We start from the raw sequence: 21,043 nt of genomic DNA, 5'->3' as shown, positions 1-21,043 counted from the left end.
TCTGCACCCTGCATCCTCAGACTTCAACCTCTTGTCTCCCAGATCCTTCATCTGAAAGGCCACCCTCCAACATTAAAAACAAAAAATGAGATTGTTGAAAGATCCCACACAGGGTTGAAAAGTCTGCGATCGTTGCAGGCTTATAACTGTACCCCCCACGTAGATACACACACACACACACACTCCCATACTTTTCAATGACAGAGCAAGAGGGAACGGGAGTGGCTTGTCGAGAAAACACCCCAACTCCACCCTGGACCGGGTGCCACACACATTTCTCATGGCTCCCTTGCCCAAGATCCGCTAGCCACCCGCAACTCCCCACACACAAGCACCCCGCGCATCAGCGCCCCGTCTGGCTGAAGGCACTTTCCTCTCAGTCCCAACTTCAGCGGGGCGGGAAGAAGACCCTCAGCCGCAGCCCCACACAGTCCCCGAAGCGCCTCGCTGAGCCCGGCTTGCAGCGCCCCACAGCCTTTCCCGCCTGGCTCCCCACTGCAGCTCCCCAGACCTTGCAAAACCTGCAGGGCCCCCGAGCGGAGGGAGGGAGGAAAGGCGCCAGGAGGAGCCCATCCAAGCTCATGCTGCTGGTCCTTCCTTTTTACCTGCAAGAAGATCGGGAAAATGGCGCGCTGCTGCTGCTGCTGCTGCTTTTCCTTGCAGATGTTCCTGCAGGATGGAAAGCTGCAATTACCGGGCCCAGCCTGCCCTCGGATGGATGTCTCTTTTCTCTTTCCCACCCCGCCACCCCTCCAAGGGAAACTAGAACCGGCTGTCCCGGCCACTGCAGCCCTTCATAACCACAGCCACCTCCTCCTTTTCCTCTTCTCCTCCATCTTTGCAGCTGGCTTCGCTCGCCCTGTGCGCCGCCGCCGCCGCTGTCGCCGCCGCCAAACACTAACAACAACATTCGGTGACGTCATTCGCCGTCACGTGACGGGCCCACCGCTCTATAAATAGCCTTTGCTCTCCCTCGCTTGCTTAAGTCCGCGAGGGGCAAGGCCCAGCGGAGGGACGGGCGGAGGGAGGGGAGGGCGGAGCGGCTGGTGTTAAAGGGCCCGCAGGAATAAGACAGGGAAAAGAAGAACTGCTTTTCTTTCTTCAGCAGCCGCCTCCTGTTGCTGCTGCTGCTGCTGCTGCGTGGGGACCATAATAAGCGCGTGCCTTCCGGCAGTTTCAACACATGAAACGAAGGACATGCTGCAGGACCGGCCCAAGACATTTTGCCGCCTGAGGCGCCTCAGCTGGTGGAGCCGCTCCGCAGCATCTGAGAGCAGGCGAATTATATTGGGCACCTGAGGCAGTGCCGGATTTAGGGCGCCAAGCCAAGAGGGCACAAAATATAACAACAATAATAATACCACCATATATTTTCTGTATACAGTGGAACCTCAATAAAAACATTCTTTCCAGTAGCACCTTAAAGGTAAAGGGACCCCTGACCATTAGGTCCAGTCGTGACCGACTCTGGGGTTGCAGCGCTCATCTCGCGTTATTGGCCGAGGGAGCCGGCGTACAGCTTCCGGGTCATGTGGCCAGCATGACAACGCCGCTTCTGGCGAACCAGAGCAGCGCACGGAAACGCCGTTTACCTTCCCGCCGGAGTGGTACCTATTTATCTACTTGCACTTTGATGTGCTTTTGAACTGCTAGGTGGGCAGGAGCTGGGACAGAGCAACGGGAGCTCACCCCATAATGGGGATTCGAACCGCTGACCTTCTGATCGGCAAGCCCTAGGCTCTGTGGTTTAACCCACAGCGCCACCCGCGTCCCACCAGCACCTTAGAGACCAACTAAGTTTGTCATTGGTATGAGCTTTTGTGTGCATGCACACTTCACGAAAGCTCATACCAATGACAAACTTAGTTGGTCTCTAAGATGCTACTGGAAGGAATCTTTTTTATTTTGTTTTGACTACGGCTACCTACCTGTAAGTGGAAACTCAGTTTTTGAACTTAATCCGTTCCGGAAGACCTTTCGGCTTCTGAAAAGTTAGAAAACTGAGGATCAATGGGCTGGCTGCAAAGTCAATTGGGGGGGGCAGTTACTTCCAGGTTTTCGGCGTTTGGGAGCCGAAACATTCCAAAATGGAGGCGTTCGGGAACCGAGCTTCAACTGTATGCCCCCATGTATAAGACACCCCCTATTTTTTTGAACCTGAAATTTAAGAAATCAATACTTTAAATATCAAACAGAACAACTTTGAGATTCTGTTGTGGGTACCAGCCAGAGTTTAGGTTGCCATATTTCAAGAGTCAGAGCCCGAACCAGAGCCTAGGCCACCCACACCAGAGCCTGAACCCCTATCCGTGTATAAGACGCCCCCCCCCATTTTTGACTAAATTTTAAAAGCAAAAATCATCATCCTATACACAGAAAAATAAAGTACTAATGACAACGGTGGTGCTTTTATTCTAGTAAAAAAGGCACCGGTACTTGGTACCCTTGATTATCCCCTTTAAAAAAAAGCACTGATAATACTAATGTATGAGGTACTATGGGAGAGGTTGTACCTCTGGTGGAGGACACATTGTGCTACTTCCGGAGTAGTTTCTCCACCTTTGGTCCCCACCTGGCACTCGGCTCTCCCCTGGGACTCCTATAAACTGTCAGCATGCGACAGCCACTACACCCCAATAATGGCTTCAGCCTTCGGTTGAAGCGAAGGACTTCCCCTGCATGCGAAGGCAGGTTCTGGCAGATTTAGCCATCAAGACCAATAGTGGATCCAACAATCAAGAAGGTGGTTTCTGCACATAGTGTAAAGGGGCGTGAGGGGCAAGTGGGGCTCATCAACCTGGGAAGGGAGCCCATCTAGGAGAAGGAACACTCTGGTTCTAAACCTTTGCTGCCTTGCTGGACTGTTTCGGGAGAAGAACATGTTGGCATCTGTCTGTCTCAAGAGTCAATGGAGTGCACCTCTGCGTTAGTAGCACCAAAATGACTTCCCTGGGGTGCAAGCCTAGGTGGTGCATATGGGCTGCCCATGAAACAATACCCCCCCTCCTTCTTTGGCTTGCTGATGCGGTCCAAAGGAAAGTAGAGCAAGTAGTTTGCTCCATCCAACCATATCAGGGTCTCCACACTGGATTTGTGTAGGGTTTACTCCTTAGTCTTATCTTCTCCCGAAGATGTCCCACAAGGCAGCAGAGGTTTAGGGTTAGAGATGAGCTACTTTCTCAGGTCGACAAGCCCCATTTGCCCCTCACTTCCCTCTACTACACTTATTTTACTGTTCTTGTTTTTGTGTTACAGTGTTGGCGCTGTGGGTTAAACCACAGAGCCTAGGGCTTGCTGATCAGAAGGTCGGCGGTTCGAATCCCTGCAACGGGGTGAGCTCCCATTGCTCGGTCCCAGCTCCTGCCCACCTAGCAGTTCGAAAGCACATCAAAGTGCAAGTAGATAAATAGGGACCGCTCCGGTGGGAAGGTAAACGGTGTTTCCGTGCGCTGCTCTGGTTTGCCAGAAGCAGCTTTGTCATGGTGGCCACATGACCCGGGAAAAACTGTCTGCGGACAAACGCCGGCTCCCTCGGCCTATAGAGCGAGATGAGCGCCGCAACCCCAGAGTCGGACACGACTGGACCTGATGGTCAGGGGCCCCTTTACCTTTTACTGTGTAAAGGTACCGTATGCCATGAAACAGTCTATACATTTGAAGGAAGAGGAAGAATACCAGTATGTCAACACTGTAGCATTTCTGGGATTTTAAAATGCTAGGCAGTTCCCAGGCCCATGGCTGGCATAATAGTGAACCCATTGGTTTTTTCCCTAGCCTTTGCACAAGGATGGCATATACCAACACCAGCCTGCCATAATCACACATAACTTGACTTCCACCGCAAAGTAAGTGTTTGTTCTTTTATAGTTAAAAATACAATTGGGGGGGGGAGTGGTTGTATAGTGTTGAACCACCCATTCAAATATACCCAGCAACTAGTCCGAGAGATGAAAGGTGCTACAGGGCCTTCGTGACAATGCACAAGTTTACACCCAGGAGTCCTAAGGAGGGAGACAAGTTATGAAGAATGGCAACTTGAGCACCGACAGCTCAACATAATTTTAACGAGACATTCTCAAAAGGCAAAATGGAGAGACAGTGATTTATCAGGAACAGGTACCAGAAAGTAGGAACACAGGAAGCTGCTGTATACTGAATCAGATCATTGGACCACCTACCTCAGCATGGTCTAGCAGCTCTCTAGGGTTTGAGGCAGGGGACATTCATAACCTTACTTGGACGCTCAAGAGCATAAAAGATACCTGCAGTCATATTGTGTATTAATGCCACACTGGAGTCATAGGCTGGAGCAGCCAAGGGAAAGAGAGTTGTGGAATCAATTGTTGCTGGATTGTGTGTGTGTGTGTGAGAGAGAGAGAGATTACACACACATGCAATTTATGCTCAGTCAGAAGAGCATGAGACTCTTAATCTCAGGGTCATGGGTTTGAGTCCCACATTGGGCAAGAGATCCCTGCAATGCAGGGGGTTGGACTAGATGACCCTTGTGGTCCTTTCCAACTCTACAATTCTGTGATTCTATTAGTGGGAAGCACATTGCACTGCCTGAGAAGTCCACGAAACCCTCCCACCCACCCAAAAATGTGGTTTTAAAATTGACACTCCAATTTTTTGAATTTCGGGGCTTTGCATGTATACATGTATACATACATACTCGCATCCCTACCCAAGGCTCCCACTTGACCTGACCCTAAACCAGTTGAGGGAGTGGGGAGCAAATCTATCAGTAGTATGCCAGTTTCTCACATATAACTTTTCATAGCTCACACAGGCTTTAAAAGATTACCGTACAAGAAGCTGACCAGGGTGTGTTAAAACCTGAAGGCTGCTGCCCTACATTGTTCAACAGGACTTTACCGAAGTGGGGCACTTTTGAGTTAACTAACGTAGGAACAAGTTGTAAAGCAGCTTGGGCCAGAAGATTATCTAAATTTCCAAAAACAGCTACTGAGCCAAGGCATCCCCCTGCAAATCATAATCTTTAGAACATACTGTGCTTCAGATAAACCAGTAAAGGTATTTCCTTGTCAAATGAATGATTGGAAACACATTCAAAAAAATCACTGAATACATACAGTCACCAAATGTTAGAACCCCCCCCCCCAATCTGCACTGTACCTTTAAAGCAGTATCATTCCACTTTAAAAAGCCATGGCTACCCCCAAAGAATCCTGGGAACTGTAGTTGGTTGCTGAGAATTGTTTGGAGACACCCCCCCCTCCCCAGTTCCCCTCAGAGAGCTACAATTCCCCATTTCCAGGGAAGAGGGGTTGATTATTAAACAACCCTAGAAATTTTAGCTGTGCAAAGGGGATAGACAGAGGGTCTTATCACAACCTAACAACAAACTACAGTTCCCAGGATTCTTTGTCGGGAAAGTCATGGCTGTTTATGGAGGTGTGATAATACCGCTTTAAATGTACAGTGCCTAAGACTCCTATTTTCAGGCACAAATTTCGAATTACATAGGCACACCCCTGTGTTAATGCTATCCCAAAGCAAGCAGTTATCATTATAGGGGCTTACCTATGGGCGTGTTTTACAGTACGATGGTACAGGTAGCAAAAACTGTAGCCTCAATTTTCCATGTAGTTAAGACTTACTGTGAAGTGTGGAAATTAAACACCTACTTACTCGTCAGACAGAGTTCAGAACTAGAGAGACGAATTGCAGATTATAAAGCCCTCTGCAGGCACTTACATAATACTGTACCTGAATTATGTTGTCTAGGGAATAAAATATCACTCTTTCCTCCTCCCTCTTCTCTACCCCAATCCAATGCAGAGGTCAGCACACCCAAGGCCCATGAAAATCAATGGGCTAGCACTCCTCAACTCTGCGTCGGATCAGGCCATTTAAAAAGTCATCTATTACTTTCATGCTTGTGAGCATGCTCTGCGTCAACCAAGTTTGGTATGAGAATGGCAAAAAGAATTGTGTTAAAGAAGAAATACAGAGGTCAGCTACTAAAAAGAAAAAAGAAAAAAGAGTGTATAGCATAGCAGAAGCAGTGCAAGGTGAACTAAGAATTGTACCAAAGGTTACAGAAGGAAAATACGAGCTCATAATTTTAAAGGTGTGTAGAAAAGACTTTGCATATATGTCTTGTTCTGCATGGAGAAACAATTAAAATGTACAAGGAGAAAACCATAAATGGTGCACATATCCATTTTAAAGGGCCAGGTCTCCTGTTTCAGGTTCTACAGATGTAGGCCTAATTCTGTCCTAATGCTTCTCCCATACACATTGCAGAGAAACCCGGCAATTCAAACACACAGGAACTACGGCAGGCATCCCCAAACTTCGGCCCTCCAGATGCTTTGGACTACAATTCCCATCATCCCTGACCACTGGTCCTCTTAGCTAGGGATCATGGGAGTTGTAGGCCAAAACATCTGGAGAGCCGCAGTTTGGGGATGCCTGAACTACGGTATATTGACATTTGAAGTGCTCTTTTTGCATCCAAATTCGATATGAATTGGTCTGGAGTAGTCAGTCAGTTTTATTGCACATAGCCAAAGGCTGCCACAATGTACACAGAAGCATTAAACAATTAAAAGGAAATATGCTAGATTAATACAAAAAAACTTAAAACATTTATATTATCAAAGCATTACCTACTCTAACAGAGCTATGGAAATACCTTAAAATACAGGTTAAGACTTTAAGCAATAAAATTTATAGGCTAAAATCACCACATGGTCATTAATATATAAAAAATAATGTTAATTAATACAATGTACAATTATATTCGGAATTTGGTGATAAAGATAGAATATAGCTTGATGTAAGGTAAAGGTAAAGGGGCCCCTGACCATCAGGTCCAGTCGTGTCCGACTCTGGGGTTGTGGTGCTCATCTCGCTCTATAGGCCGAGGGAGCCGGCGTTTGTCCGCAGACAGCCTCCGGGTCATGTGGCCAGCATGACAAAGCTGCTTCTGGCGAACCAGAGCAGTGCACGGAAACGCCGTTTACCTTCCCGTATCTACTTGCCCTTTGATGTCCTTCCGAACTGCTAGGTGGGCAGGAGCTGGGACCGAGCAATGGGAGCTCACCCCGTTGCAAGGATTCGAACCGCCGACCTTCTGATCAGCAAGCCCGCCTAGACTCTGTGGTTTAAACCACAGCGCCACCTGGGTCACAGCTTGATGTAGGTAGGGTCAAATAAATTCATCTCCTTTACAGTTGGTGGCTATCTTGGCTGTATAATTTGCCCTAATTTTCCTAGCGGCAGTTGCAAAGAGTGCTATACGCCAGGTCACATACTTATCTATGTCTGCGATGAGATATAAAATCATGTCAGAGGGGTTCTGGCCAGGGGACCTTGTCATTATAGGTGCTAAAAATCATTCTCTTACTTCATTATATAAGGGGCAGCGCAAGATATAATGCATAAGGTCCTCTTCTTATGCAAACATGTTTGTTTGTTGGTATGCCTCTGTGTCTCCCATCTCTATAAGTTTGTTGTATTTAGTCGTAACTCTGTAAAAGCTTTCCAAAGTTGTTCAAAAGTCAGTTCTTTGAAATAAGGTGTTTGTTCATGGGCCTCTCTAAGTTTAAAATATAATGGGGCGCATGTGGATGTGTACATAGTTTAGGTTGTTTTTAATTACCGCTGCCCTTATGGTTCGTTTAAAAATATTTTTCTGGGAATATAAGGGAAGTCCTTTGATCTCTGTCTCTGAGAGGTCATATTTGCCCATCAATTGGGCAGCATGATGTACCCAGTTTTTTTGCATCCAGATTCAATATGAATTGGTCTGGAGTTAGAGATTCAAAACTCGCAATTAAGATGTCTAAAAGAAAAACAAGGACACAAGGAGCTACTTACCTCGGGGCTGTGTTTTTCTTTGGTGCCACATATGGCTCTTTAAGCTTACTATCATCCTCAACTTGCTGGGATAGCTCAGTCAGTAGAGGATGGGACTCTCGGTCTCAGGGTCGTGGGTTTGAGCCCCACATTGGGCAAGCAAGATTCTTGCATTGCAGGGAGTTGGACTAGCTGACCCTTGTGGTCCCTTCTGTGACTCCAAGGATGACTAAAGATACCTACCCAGAAACTTGGAAATGTAACTAAAAACAGCTGGGAAGCCAAAATGGCAATTCTTGCCCATTTGGGATAGACTGAACGTTAAAAGAACAAGCATTTACTTGGACATAAACACTGTGGAGCAAGAGAAAAAGGAGGGTGCCAGTACTTAGCTCACCACTCACCAAACAGCCATCTTATGTACCCATGACTGGATCGCAGCCACATATTCCAAAGGATGAAGGCAGTTTGTCCACAACACAGCAGCAGGAGTCTTCGAAAAAGAGGATTGGAGGCCAATGAGAACTATGGTTCCTTTCTTACAACCCAGTGGCTAGCAGAAACTCGACATTTTCATTTCACCCCACCCTTCTTTGCTTCAGTATGAATTTTGGAAAGTTGCTTGTTTGCGACGTATTTGGTCCCCTCTTAATATACCGTGACTAAATTCTGTATGATGGCTGCAATGATCAGGAAGTAAGTATTTGTCTATGTTTGAGAACAACTGGATACCATTTTGAATCAATATGGTGGACTGAACCTTTCTCAAGCAATGCTGGGGGGGGGGCGAGTGTTGCACCCGATGAAGCGAGTTTGTGTGTGTGATTCTTACAAACATTCGCAGCAAAACTCTTCCCAGGCATTGTGGCATATTCTGTGTTTGGTGCAAGAATCACTATTGATTTCAGAGAAGGCAAAAGCCCGAGAAGAGCTTGCTTGGGCCTCAAAGAAAGGGGGCAGTTCCCATCCCACAGCTCACTCATGCTAGCTTGGGAAACCGCAAGCTTCACCTGGATTTAAGGCTTGAAGGGGCATGGGACACTCATACAGTACCTGGAACACACATTGACAAATATGTCCAAGAGGCCCCTAACTGTACCAGTACAGTAGGATAGTAGATGACAAACTGGAAGCCAATCATCATCTAAGCATTATGACGAGTGGCAAAATTAAGTTTGGCAGAGCACTATTTGTCAGCATGTCCCCACAAAATGTAGGTTAACATTCTGAAGTTCTATCACAACCCCACCCCTGTATTAGATTAGTTTTCCTGCTCTTCCAAGATGCTGATGGAAATTAGCTTTCTGTAGCTTGCCATAGAAAACCTTGTCGTCTTGCGAGGCAACCTCCGATCACAAAACCTATTCGTATAGCGAAAAAATCGTCTAACAGGGCATTCGTCTAGCGAGGCACCACTGTACATACACCTGCCAGCTTTACTCCTGCTCTCCCAAATTTGCTGGCCTCCTCACTGCAATACAAGGCCCTTCTTCAAAGAGGAAGGGAAATCTAGGAACAAACTCTGGAATGAAATGGACAAAAAATAATACAGCCTCTCCACTCAAAAAAAGGAGTTGGAACTGCGTTTAAATTTTTGCCTTTTCTTTTTTCTTATGTAGTTCACGTTCACACACACACACACTCTGCATCCACTGCCCCATTTTATGTGAATTCAATAATACGCCCCCTTCATTCCGGAACCCAAAGCAAGCCGCTTAAAAACTTCCTTTAAAAGAGGACCTCTGTGAAACAATACTTTATTCAATTTTACTTTCTACATCTAGTGACAAAATAGTTTGAATCCCACATAGGATTGCCATTTCTGCTGTAAAGTACTATAAGTGGTAGTTATAAAAATTACTAAATTCAAATGCCTTTTTTCAGGTTGCAGGGTTTTTTTTTGTTTTTGCATTCAGAAAGAACCTGTGCATTTCCATGCTCTGACAAATGTATTTTAGCACATGCCTGTTTAAAGGAGCAGCTCAATGTTATTGCATCAGAGATATTTGCAGGTAAAAGCATCATCAAGAAAATACATTAAGAAACAAGTTCCTTCCCATTAAACCCACCGCAGAAAGTGTATCCGTTACAAATGATTAAATGCCAGCTAGTCAAGCATTTATAAAATGCAGCAATTCCACAAGACTGCAAAGTGTTGAGAAACTCCAGTTCCCAGTTTCACCAGCATACACCAACTCCTCAGTAAATAACCTTTAACAGAAACAAAAGGTACACTCCTCTTAAAAATAAAATAAAAAATATTCTACCTTGCTGGGGAAATAATTGCACAGTTATTTTAGTCCCTAGCTCCTTGTCAAACTGTTATATAGCCAGTGGCCACAGAAACAGAAAAAGAAGAAATACCAGGGAAGGTGAGACACAATTAGAACACATGAAATCCAGGGGGGGAAAACTGCTAAACCAAACTCACATAGGCATCTGTCTAGAGAAGGAAAGGAACCCAACATGTGAACTCAGCCAGAACCAGCAAGCACCATCCACATGGGGAAATGGGCACAGCGAATCCATGTGCAGATACCAGATACACACTAGCTTGCTGCGTCGGGATGGCTTTCAGTAACAGGCCGATGCATGAGGTTGAGGAACTATGTTTGATTCCACGGAGAACTTTATGCAGCAACAGAGGGCTCACCAACTGTTATGCCTCCCCAATTTCTGTGCAATTTAACAGATAGGGTGCACATTGTTTTAAACCAGATACATATCTATATATCTATATATTTAGAAAAATCAAATATCTATCACTGGGCAAATTCTTTTGCACCTGTCATTTCCGAATTGCCCACTTACAAAGCAACAACAGCATGCACAAATCTTCAGGCCCAGATCCTATGAAGCTTGGACAGCAATGCTTATCTGCACGCAGGCTTTTCAATATGTAGTGCACAGATTGATTTCCAATATGCTTGCCCCAAACTACGCTCAGCAGCTCCCCCCCCCCCCCCCCGGAATAATTCCAGATTAATGATTTGAAAAACTGCAAGTCTTTAAATAATACCCATTTAGCACCTTCCTATTACAAGAGCTGTGAAAGAAAGAAATCTCCCCTTCTCTCATACGCTACAATTGGTTTTTAAAACTTGAATTGTTGAAAGCATGTGTGTTTTGTGCTTAATCACTTGATATCTAACTGTGCTGGTTGCGCCAATTACAGGAGTGGTGTTCCACCTCCACCCCGCCATCGTGGAGGTTGGTTGTTGTTCTTTAATTTTAGCCATTCTAAGTCTATTTTGCCCCATTCCCAAAAATAGTATCAAAGTGCATATGCATTTCTGGCACATTCTAGGAAGCTTCCAATATATATACTTTTAAAGAAACAAGGAGTCAAAGAATTCCAAGAAATATTGCAATTTTCTCTAATACCAAAGCAAGTAGGGTCAAATGAACAATCCAACAACATGGAAGACGATTGCAAAGCTCTCTATATACACATCTGCATGTACATAAAACCAGAACAACGTCTGCAACCCTGAAAATATTTATTAGCAGTCCAGTCCCACACACCAAGGGGGACTGAAGTGGGCTTCAGGACTGTATCCTACCTGCTGGGCGTGCCAATGCAAAGAGCACCTCGCTTGCTGCCGACTGAAATGTTAACTTTGGTGTTTATGGGATCGCTTTTTGAAGCAACCCAGCAGTGCACACAGGCACATGTAGAAGTTAAATCAGAACTGATGACCCACACAACATTTCCAGGAAAAATCCTGCGATTCACCCAGGAAAAGCTCCTTGGGGTTCTAACAAACCTTACCACATGTACACACTTCACAGAAACGCTTTGAACATAATCCCATGAGCAACAAAGGCTAGTGTCAGAAGTGGTTCTTAATGGGCAATGATTAAGGTCAGGAATATCATTAGTTCATTGTAGGAAGCAAATTGCAATTCTAGGGTTGGCACCAAGAAAGAGGTTTCTCGCAGCTTTGTTCCTTCACATTGCTTTAACTTTGATTTGCTTCATTTTCATTTGCTTCTTCTCAAGTTTCTTCTGCTCACGCCGCAAAGCAGCCTCCTGTTGGAAAAGTGACAAACTGTGTGAGTCCATGTGTGCTTTCCGTTAGTAAAAACAAAAGCACAAAATCAAAGTCATCAAGGAAATAAAGTTGGGAGTATAGGCCAACGGTTTTTCCAGATAATCACTTTGTTGTGCCACAAATGCAACCGCGTGTGACTCGGTTGTTGTGGGTGATCCAAACCTCTCTCCCACATCTTGCTGTGGGGTGGGGAAATAAACTGTTGCCTAGTGAATTTCTGTTCTTATAAGGCAGGACAGCAAAATGATAAGACTTTCTAAGGTGGTGGAACTTCCCACTGAATACCCAGGCTGGCTGGAAGCCAAAATACCGCAATAATCAATCACTAAGAAAATATGGCCAGGTAATCCACTCTACAGCTGGACATGCAAGAGTCCCAAGTAGCCCAACCTACCACAAAACCCGAACAGAGAACTGACTGGTATGACATTGGCAGGAACCGGGCACAATGCTCTCCTTTATACAAGAACAGAAATGTACCTGGTAAGATTTTCCTTCCCTTTCTTCACAGGCAGGAGGACATCCAACAGAGGAAATTTCTACCTCCTAAGCCAATCCTGGTAAGTTACCAATTTCTACTGCTGGAGGTCTCTGCAGAATAATTCACCCAAAAGGCCGCCTTGGCCAAGGCAAATATTTCTATCTTTATACGTAATGTCTTGTGACTGTGCAATCGGAGGCCCTACAAAACTTTACTAAGGGGGTTCTCTCTCAAAGGACTACTAAAGCTGCTGCACCCCCTAATAAAATTGACTGAAATTACCATTCGGCATTGCTGGGGCATAAGCCAGAGCAAAGGACTCAAAGCCATCTAGGTAAGAGTTGCCAAGAAAGGACAAAAAGGAACAACAGTATAAAAATATATTGAAATAAAGCTGAAAGAGAATATGGAATAATTAGAATATGCAGCGGTAAAGGGTTAATAAAACGAACCATGCAAGAGGGGAAGGGAAGTCAATGACGAATGTATGGTTTGTATTTTGGTAAAATGTCAATGTGCAAATTTTGTAAAAATGAAAATGATAAATAAGTTCTTTTTTTTTAAGGAGAAAACAAGTCCCTGCTAACATACAGGTTTTGTGCAAGCCACAAGGCTTTGTTGGATATTGATGTTTCTTCCAGGGGTTTGGAAAGTCACCGGGGGGGGGGGGGAGCAAGGCACTAGTACCCGTTGAGCTACTTGGAAGGCCAAACCTGTATTGGGGGATCATACAACCACATTGTTCTGAAAAATACAAAGCTCTGTCTGGAGAGATCTTAAGGATACAGCGCTTAGAGCTTTAAAACATTCTAAGGGGCCAGAATGAGGAAGCATAGGTGGAATGCTAAGACCCCACATAGGAACCTAATGGGCCAACAGAGGAGAAAACAGCAGAACAATTTTGAAAAACATCTAGATCAGAGGGTCAACGATATCAAGTGACCATCTAAACCCCCAAGAGTGCCTGAAAAAGCTGACATCTTTCATTCTGGGATATTGGGGCAGACACCCAAGCTCAGCTCAATCTGGAGGAAAAGCAGGATGCCTACAAACTTAATGTAAAAGGCAAGATGTACACAGATGGCTATAGCAGCAGCTATGGAAGCTTTCTAAACAGTTTCATGGGGAGCACAACTATTACTTTGAGAGTGACTCGCTTAAAAAGCTTCTCTCTATGGATCGCTTTCCAAGGATTAATCTCCATTGTATATCCACCTCATCTGCTATTTCTGCATGCAAACAGAAGCAGAAAGTGATGCATTCTTCCCATTACCACGTATAAACTAGACAAGCAGAAGTGGGGAGATGATGGCACATGGGTCACCACTGAATTTTACAGTAATTGAGTGTTCCAAACTTATAATGCTCATTTTAAACACACCAGAGATCTCAGAAAGGGTGTGCTCTTAATGTCACGAGCTCCAGCAAGCATCTTTAGCAAGAGCTTGATTTTCCAGTATGCTAAAGTACAGGGTTTCCCAAACTTGGACCGTCAGCTGTTTTTTGGACTACAATTCCCATAATCCCTGACCACTGGTCTTGCTAGCTAGGGATGATGGGATTTGTAGTCCAACAACAGCTGGAGACCCAAGTTTGGGAAACCCTGCAATAGTACAACGAGGCTTGCATCTGAAGCTCATTTTTACCTCCAAGCGGCGCTGCTTCTCTGGATCTTCCTCATTCATGATTCTCTCTTTCTCGGCCCGCTTCTTCTCCTCCCGGCGGGACTGAGCAGCCTCTTGTCTTTGCACATGAGTCAGTTTCAGAAAGTTCTCTTCTACACGTGCCCTGTTCTTATCTGCTTTTTGTTTGCCCTTTGCCCCGAAGCAAGGGAGAGACACAAACAAGTCACAGTATGAGCAAACCTTTAGTGCATCAGGGAGTGTTGCAATGAGCTCAGCACGGGAGATAAAAATCTCTCGGTGCTCGTATCTGACAAAACTTAGTCCCGAACTGGTCAAAACTGGCTGGATTACAATATTACACCACACTACTCCGACACGTTTACGCGAGCTGCCCTTGATGACTCTTTTGAGAGTGTCGGCAGGTACAGTGTAGTTGCTCTCCCCTTTCTAAAAAGAGTACCGTACAACAATTATCCAGCACCGAAACAGGTTTTCTGCGTTCTTCCAATGTGCTGGTTTAACATTTACAGATAAATAATAAATAATAATAATAATAAAAAATATCTTTCTGGTTTAAGTATGGGAATTGGAAACAGTTTTGGGGCACAAATTAATGCCGCCCCACCGCAAATAATAATAATAACAATAATTTATTATTTATACCCCGCCCATCTGCCCGGGCTCCCCCAGCCACTCTGGGCGGCTTCCAACAAAATATTAAAATACAGAAATCCATCAAACATTAAAAGCTTCCCTAAACAGGGCTGCCTTGAGATGCCTTCTAAAGGTCTGGTAATTGTTGTTCTCTTTGACCTCTGGTGGGAGGGCATTCCACAGGGTGGGTGCCACTACCGAGAAGGCCTTCTGCCTGGTTCCCTGTAACTTGGCTTCTCGTAGCGAGGGAACCGCCAGAAGGCCCTCGGCGCTGGACCTCAGTGTCCGGGCAGAACGATGGGGGTGGAGACGCTCCTTCAGGTATACTGGACCGAGGCCGTTTAGGGCATTAAATGTCAGCGCCAACACTTTGAATTGTGCTCGGAAACGTACTGGGAGCCAATGTAGGTCTTTCGGGACCGGTGTTATGTGGTCTCGGCGGCCGCTCCCAGTCACCAGTCTAGCTGCCGCATTCTGGGTTAGTTGTAGTTTCTGGGTCACCTTCAAAGGTAGCCCCACATAGAGCGCATTGCAGTAGTCCAAATGAGAGATAACTAGAGCATGCACCACTCTGGCGAGACAGTCCACGGGCAGGTAGGGTCTCAGCCTGCGTACCAGATGGAGCTGATAAACAGCTGCCCTGGACACAGAATTGACCTGCGCCTCCATGGACAGCTGTGAGTCCAAAATGACTCCCAGGCTGTGCACCTGATCCTTCAGGGGCACAGTTACCCCATTCAGGACCAGCTTGACGTTACCTGAACCCTGAACATCTAAAGGTAGCCTGCAGGCCAAATCAGATCCAACAGGGCCTAATTGGGCTGTGAGGTTGTTTTCCACAACCGACACTCACCTGCCCCACACCTGCTCTTATGTATATTTGGCTGCAAAAGAAAAATCAGTAAAGTTTTTAGCTGATCAGCACAAACTATCAGCTGATTGGTGCCGATAATAAACCCTGCTGAAATTGGAAACACAACCAAGCTCCCAACTGGGAACTCTGTAGTACAGCTGATCCCTGAGCAAAGCAGCGCCTGCTATGAGCACCAAACAGCTGATTGGCACTTACAGCAAGCCATGCAGAGAAACACTATCTTTGCCTGCCTGGTCTGACCAGCAGCTGCTGCTGCAAATCCCACTTCCTTTGCCTGCAAGGCTTGAAATATAACTGTGTCGCTAGCCATAATTGTGGCAGCTGCACCCACTGGTCAAAGTGGGCCACAATGTTTAGGGGAGGTCAGGATCCAGTCCACTGACTGAATCCATTCCCCACTCCCCAATCTAAATGACTGCTATATCCCTTCTCAGCTATATCATGTCCTGTTGCAACTAATGCTAGTCAGCCGAGAGGACTCTCTCAGGTATGTATCTGTGGGGAAGAGCAGCAGTAATGGAATTATCAAGGATTTTGTAAAATGTATTTGACAAGAGCCATACACATCGATTAGCAAGTGACTTACCTCTCTGTTCAGACGGAATTTTTTTGCTTTGTCAATGGAATAAATAACCATGTTCATCAGCGGCAGCAGAGCTTCCATATCTTTTGGGGAGGTGTTGCCTGATCCAGGCACTAGAAAAAGCAAAAGTACACTTTTCCTTAGCTTATAAAGGTATTGAAGAAAAGGAAAAGCATTGAGAAACAACAGTTGGAACAGAAGTGTTCCAACTCCACTTTTGGGACAGAAGTTTTAATAGGCACTTCACTAATTAGCTCATTAAATTACCGTAGTTTAGTCCAAAAAATGATAGATAGTCCAAAAAATGAGGATTTGAAAATGAGAGTGAAGGTATTACAAAAAGAATTATCTATATTGGTCGGACAAGAAATTGAGAATAAAATAAGATGGCTTAAACAAAAAACATTCGAATGGGGAGATAAAGTAGGAAAATTATTAGCATGGAAATTAAGGGAAAATCAAAAAGAGAGATTAATTACGGAAATAAATTATAAAGGGAAAAAATTGAGAAGGCAAGAGGAAATACAGAAATGTTTTAATCATTTTTATAAGAACCTATATGAGGAAAAGAAACTAGATAAGGGGAAATTAGAGGAATATTTTTCAAAAAGGAGGAAAGATAAAATATTAGAAGAGGAGAGAGAAATGTTAAATAAATCAGTGTCAAAACAAGAGATATATGAAGCCATAAATAAATTAAAATTGGGGAAGTCACCCGGAACGGATGGCTTGTCGAGCAGACATTATAAAGTATTTAGAGAAGAATTAGGAGAAATTTTACAAAAAGTGATGAATGATATCTTAGAGAAGGGAACCATACCCAAGACATGGGAAGAAGGTTATATAGTATTAATACCGAAGGGAGAGCAAGAGGAAAGACAGGTAGGGGACTTTAGGCCAATTTCGTTACTTAATGTTGATTATAAAATATTTACGGACATCTTAGCGGCTAGATTGAAAAAAATATTAATTAGGATTATAGGGCAAGACCAACAAGGATTTTTACCGGGAAGAAAATTGGCAAAAAATGTGAGAGTGGTACTGGATCTATTGGAATATTTGGATTGGTCTCCGGGGAAGAGGGCAGCCTTTGTCTTTTTAGATATAGAAAAAGCCTTTGACTCTCTATCTTGGAAATTTATGAAAAGATCATTAAAAGAAATTGGAATAGATGATAAATTTATGAGAGGAATTAATTCAATATATAATAATCAAACGGCTAAGTTAATACTGAATGGAGAGGTATTAGAGGATTTCGCAATAAAGAGGGGAACAAGACAGGGCTGCCCTCTATCCCCGTTGTTATTTATAATATCAATAGAATTTTTAATAGTGGATATTAAGAAGGAGGAGGAAATTGAAGGAATCAGAGTGAAAGATAAAAATTTGAAGATAAAAGCTTTTGCGGACGATATGATTGTAATGTTAGAAGAGCCAGAGATTTCAATCAAAAAATTAGAGGAGATATTAAATTCTTTTGAAGAAATATCAGGATTAAAAATTAATGAAAAAAAGACAAAAATGATGTTGAAAAATGTGGGACAATTGGACAAAAGCAAATTGCAACAAATTTCAAATTGGGAAATTGTGAATAAATTTAAATATTTGGGTATCATAATTAGTATTAATAATATAGATTTATATGAAAATAATTATGGAAAATTATGGAGGGAAATAAAGAAAGATATGGAGAGATGGAGGGGCTTAAATCTCTCTCTCTCAGGTAGGATAGCAACAATAAAGATGGCAATTTTACCAAAAATTTTATTTTTATTTCAAATGTTGCCTATATTGGGGGAGAGAAAGATTTTTGAAGAATGGAGGAGAGATTTAAGTAAATTTATATGGTTGGACAAGAAACCAAGGATCCAGTACAGATTACTTACGGATGTTAAAAGTAGAGGGGGGTGGGGGGTACCAGATTTGAGACTCTATTATGCATCATCGTGTATGTGCTGGCTTAAAGATTGGTTAATATTAGAAGATGAAGAGTTACTAGAGGTGGAAGGATTTAGAAATGTTGGGGGATGGCATACATATTTATTAGAAATAGAGAAAGGGAAAAATAAACAATTTAGTAATCATGTGATCAAAAAATCAATATTTAAGATTTGGAAAGAATTTAAAAATCTAATGGAACCGAAGATACCATGGTGGGCCTCGCCCTTCGAGATGACAGCCCTAGGGAGAAGGTGGAAAAAAGGAAGATGGTTGACGTACCAAGAGGTTTTGGTGAGTGAAGAGGGACAATGGAAACTAAAACCATATGAAGAGATCAAGCAGTACTGCAACAGTTGGTTGCAGTACGTACAGATTCAAAGCCTTTTTCAGGAACATAAAAAAATAGGATTTACTATTGGAAAGTCAAAATTACAAGAATTATTAATAGAAAATAAGGAAAAGCCATTATCAAAAATATATAAATTCTTGTTAGAATGGGAATTAAAAGATGAAGTAGTTAAGGAGGTAATGATAAAGTGGGCACAAGATTTAGGGAGGCCGATCTATGCAGCACAATGGGAGAGTATATGGAAGGTTTCAATGCGATTCACGGCTAGTATGAATATAAAAGAAAATATCTTAAAACTCATTTATAGATGGCATTTGACTCCCAGTAAATTGGCCAAAATATATAGGAATGATTTAGATAATTGTTGGAAATGCGGCGAGAAAGGAGGAAATTTTTTTCATTGTTGGTGGGCCTGTGGAAAAATATATAAATGGTGGGACGAAATCTATGAAGAAATGAAAAAAATGTTGAGGTTGACTTTTAGAAAAAAACCAGAGTATTTATTATTGAGCATTATCCCAGAAAATATTCCTGAGAACAAAAGAAATATTTTTTTGTATGCGAGCGTGGCAGCGAGACTAGTGATAGCTAGGAAATGGAGGAAGGAAGATCTACCCACAATCCAAGAATGGCAATTAAAACTGAATGAATTTATGAATCTAGAAAGAATGACGGCAGCAATTCGGAATACTTCTAAGCAGAAATCTAAATTGGAATGGGGAGTGGTAGAGGAATATTTTAAAAGAAATGGTGTTAAAACAGAGTTGATGATCTGTTTAAATTAGATAGTCATGAGGAAAATTAGAATCTGGAAAATGTTAGTGTGATAAAACAAAATTAATCGAAATTAAGATAGACATGATAAATGAAGGAACGCAATTTTTAAAATATATTTAGAAGACAAGCGGTGGGAAATGACTCGGAAGGTAACTCTTTTATCCTTTTTCTTTATTTTTTTCTTTTTTCTTTTTCTGTTTGTTTTTCTTTGATTGGGAATAAGTGTATGATTGTATGATTGTGTATGATTTTATGATTTTAACTTGTTATGCTTTTTGAAACTTAATAAAGATGAATTTTAAAATTTAAAAAAATAAAAATAAAATAAATTACCGTAGTTTATTACGGAATAGTTTATCAAGGGAAAAGGTAGTTCTAAAGCAAAAAGCATATGGTTTTTTTAAATCGGGGTGGCTAATCTGTGACCCTCTAAGCTGTCATGTCTTCCCTGACCATCGGCTGATGGGAGTGTAATCCAACAAGGCAGAGATTACGATCCCTGCTTTAAACACTGTCTCTTAAAAAGAATTACTGCATCATTCCAAATTCAGGTAGGTAGCTGTGTTGGTCTGACGCAGGCGATATAATTTTTTAAAAAAAATTGCCCATTGTGCTCCATTGTGCATGAAAATCTGAAGAAGTATCTGAGGAAGTGTGCATGCACACAAAAGCCCAGAACAAACTTAGTTGGTCCCTAAGGTACTACTGGACTTTTTAAAAAATATTTCGACTGCATCATTCCAACTCACCCATACTTCTAGAATTGTTGATTGTCATAGCCTTTGCACACAGCTGATTTTCCTGACAATTCATTGACAACTATAGATTTTTCCAGTATTTAGAAATGCTCCTGCCAAAAGATTTTCTTGGACCCCCCATTATCTTTCCTGCTTCACCTGCATTGGTATGCAAGAACAAAGTTGTGACTGTGATTCTGGGACGCTGCCCTATTGTGACCTCCCTCTTATAACAATGGGGGCCCGGGGGGGGGGGACTACTACTGAAAACAAATAAACTCTTACCTACAAGACATTACAAGTTATATTTTTACTGTGAAATGTGCTCCCAATTGTAACATTTTACATCCTCAAGAAAAGTAGTTTGAAAACAGGCATGGCTGCTTACCATTAAAAGTAAACAATAGTGTCTTTTTAGTTTCAGGCAGTTTCAAAGGCTGACCTTCCCTAGCAGAGAACAACAACAACAAAAAAAGCATTTGTGGAAGGATATTACAAAATGTAACAAACAAAGGAAACATGGCAGTAACTAAAATCACCATAAGCGAACACACGATGGGCTCCTGTTTTGGGTGTGTTTACATGCATCCTTCATTATGGGCCAAGTCTGGAAGACTTTAAGCTATCGCAGCAATTTCCCGCAAAGAGATTTTTTTAGTGCCCTTTGTAAGTCGCTTTGTGGTGGAAAAAAGCGACAAATAAATTAAACAACCACTACTTCCTTGCAGGGCGTTTGTGAACACATTTCCCACAATAAACCCCACCAGAAACACTGGTGAGAAAAAAATCTGATTAGACAATAGTCTCCCTTGCCTCCACTGCAAAGTGTTAAGGCACTCAAGAGAAAACATCCTACAGGGAGAAGCCCAATTGCATCCCGGTGTCCTTTACCAGCAGTGGAGAATCTGTCATGGGAATCTGCTCCTTCCACGGAGGACAGATCCTTAACTCTGAATTGCTGCAAAACAGACCACTTTGCAGAGTGCTGTGGGAAGCATGATGGTCTATGGGCAGTAACTGGGGCACAGCCTATAATTCCTTCTGCGTATCCTTCTTCAAGCAGCTGTGGATTAGCCAACAGCTGGATCAGGCACCCCCAAACTCGGCCCTCCAGATGTTTTGGGACTACAACTCCCA

At 43.2% G+C, this 21,043-nt stretch overlaps 2 protein-coding genes and 1 long non-coding RNA gene across 6 annotated transcripts in view; 1 reads left to right on the top strand and 2 right to left on the bottom strand.

Moving 5' to 3' along the window:
* HDAC5 (histone deacetylase 5) overlaps nt 1–918 on the bottom strand; it is a 124,955-nt gene extending 124,037 nt beyond the window's left edge. For 2 of the 4 annotated variants that reach the window (XM_088655513.1, XM_088655514.1), the window contains exon 1: nt 606–912. The gene's annotated coding sequence lies outside the window, so the exon portion shown is untranslated. Of the gene's footprint in view, nt 1–605 lie in introns of all 4 variants that reach the window. The other 2 variants (XM_088655518.1, XM_088655516.1) reach the window with 2 other exon arrangements.
* Nucleotides 919–9,570: 8,652 nt separating this feature from the next.
* CCDC47 (coiled-coil domain containing 47) overlaps nt 9,571–21,043 on the bottom strand; it is a 30,637-nt gene continuing 19,164 nt past the window's right edge. The window contains exons 10-13 of the mRNA XM_035134289.3: nt 20,295–20,353; nt 16,106–16,215; nt 14,013–14,180; nt 9,571–11,863 (exon numbers count right to left, since the gene is read on the bottom strand). Coding sequence (XP_034990180.1) covers nt 11,783–11,863; nt 14,013–14,180; nt 16,106–16,215; nt 20,295–20,353 — 418 coding nt within the window. The 3' untranslated portion in view covers nt 9,571–11,782. The remainder of the gene's footprint in view (nt 11,864–14,012; nt 14,181–16,105; nt 16,216–20,294; nt 20,354–21,043) is intronic.
* Nucleotides 12,217–20,623, top strand: LOC148683805 (uncharacterized). Its single transcript, XR_015946646.1, has 3 exons — nt 12,217–12,306; nt 12,397–12,445; nt 20,325–20,623. It is a non-coding gene; the product is annotated as an uncharacterized LOC148683805 (long non-coding RNA).

Source organism: Zootoca vivipara, chromosome 12, assembly GCF_965207765.1.
Source record: "Zootoca vivipara chromosome 12, rZooViv2.hap1.1, whole genome shotgun sequence".
Lineage (NCBI taxonomy): Eukaryota > Metazoa > Chordata > Lepidosauria > Squamata > Lacertidae > Zootoca > Zootoca vivipara.
The sequence above is the reverse complement of the archived record's forward strand: the minus strand, read 5'-3'. Positions and strand labels throughout refer to the sequence as shown.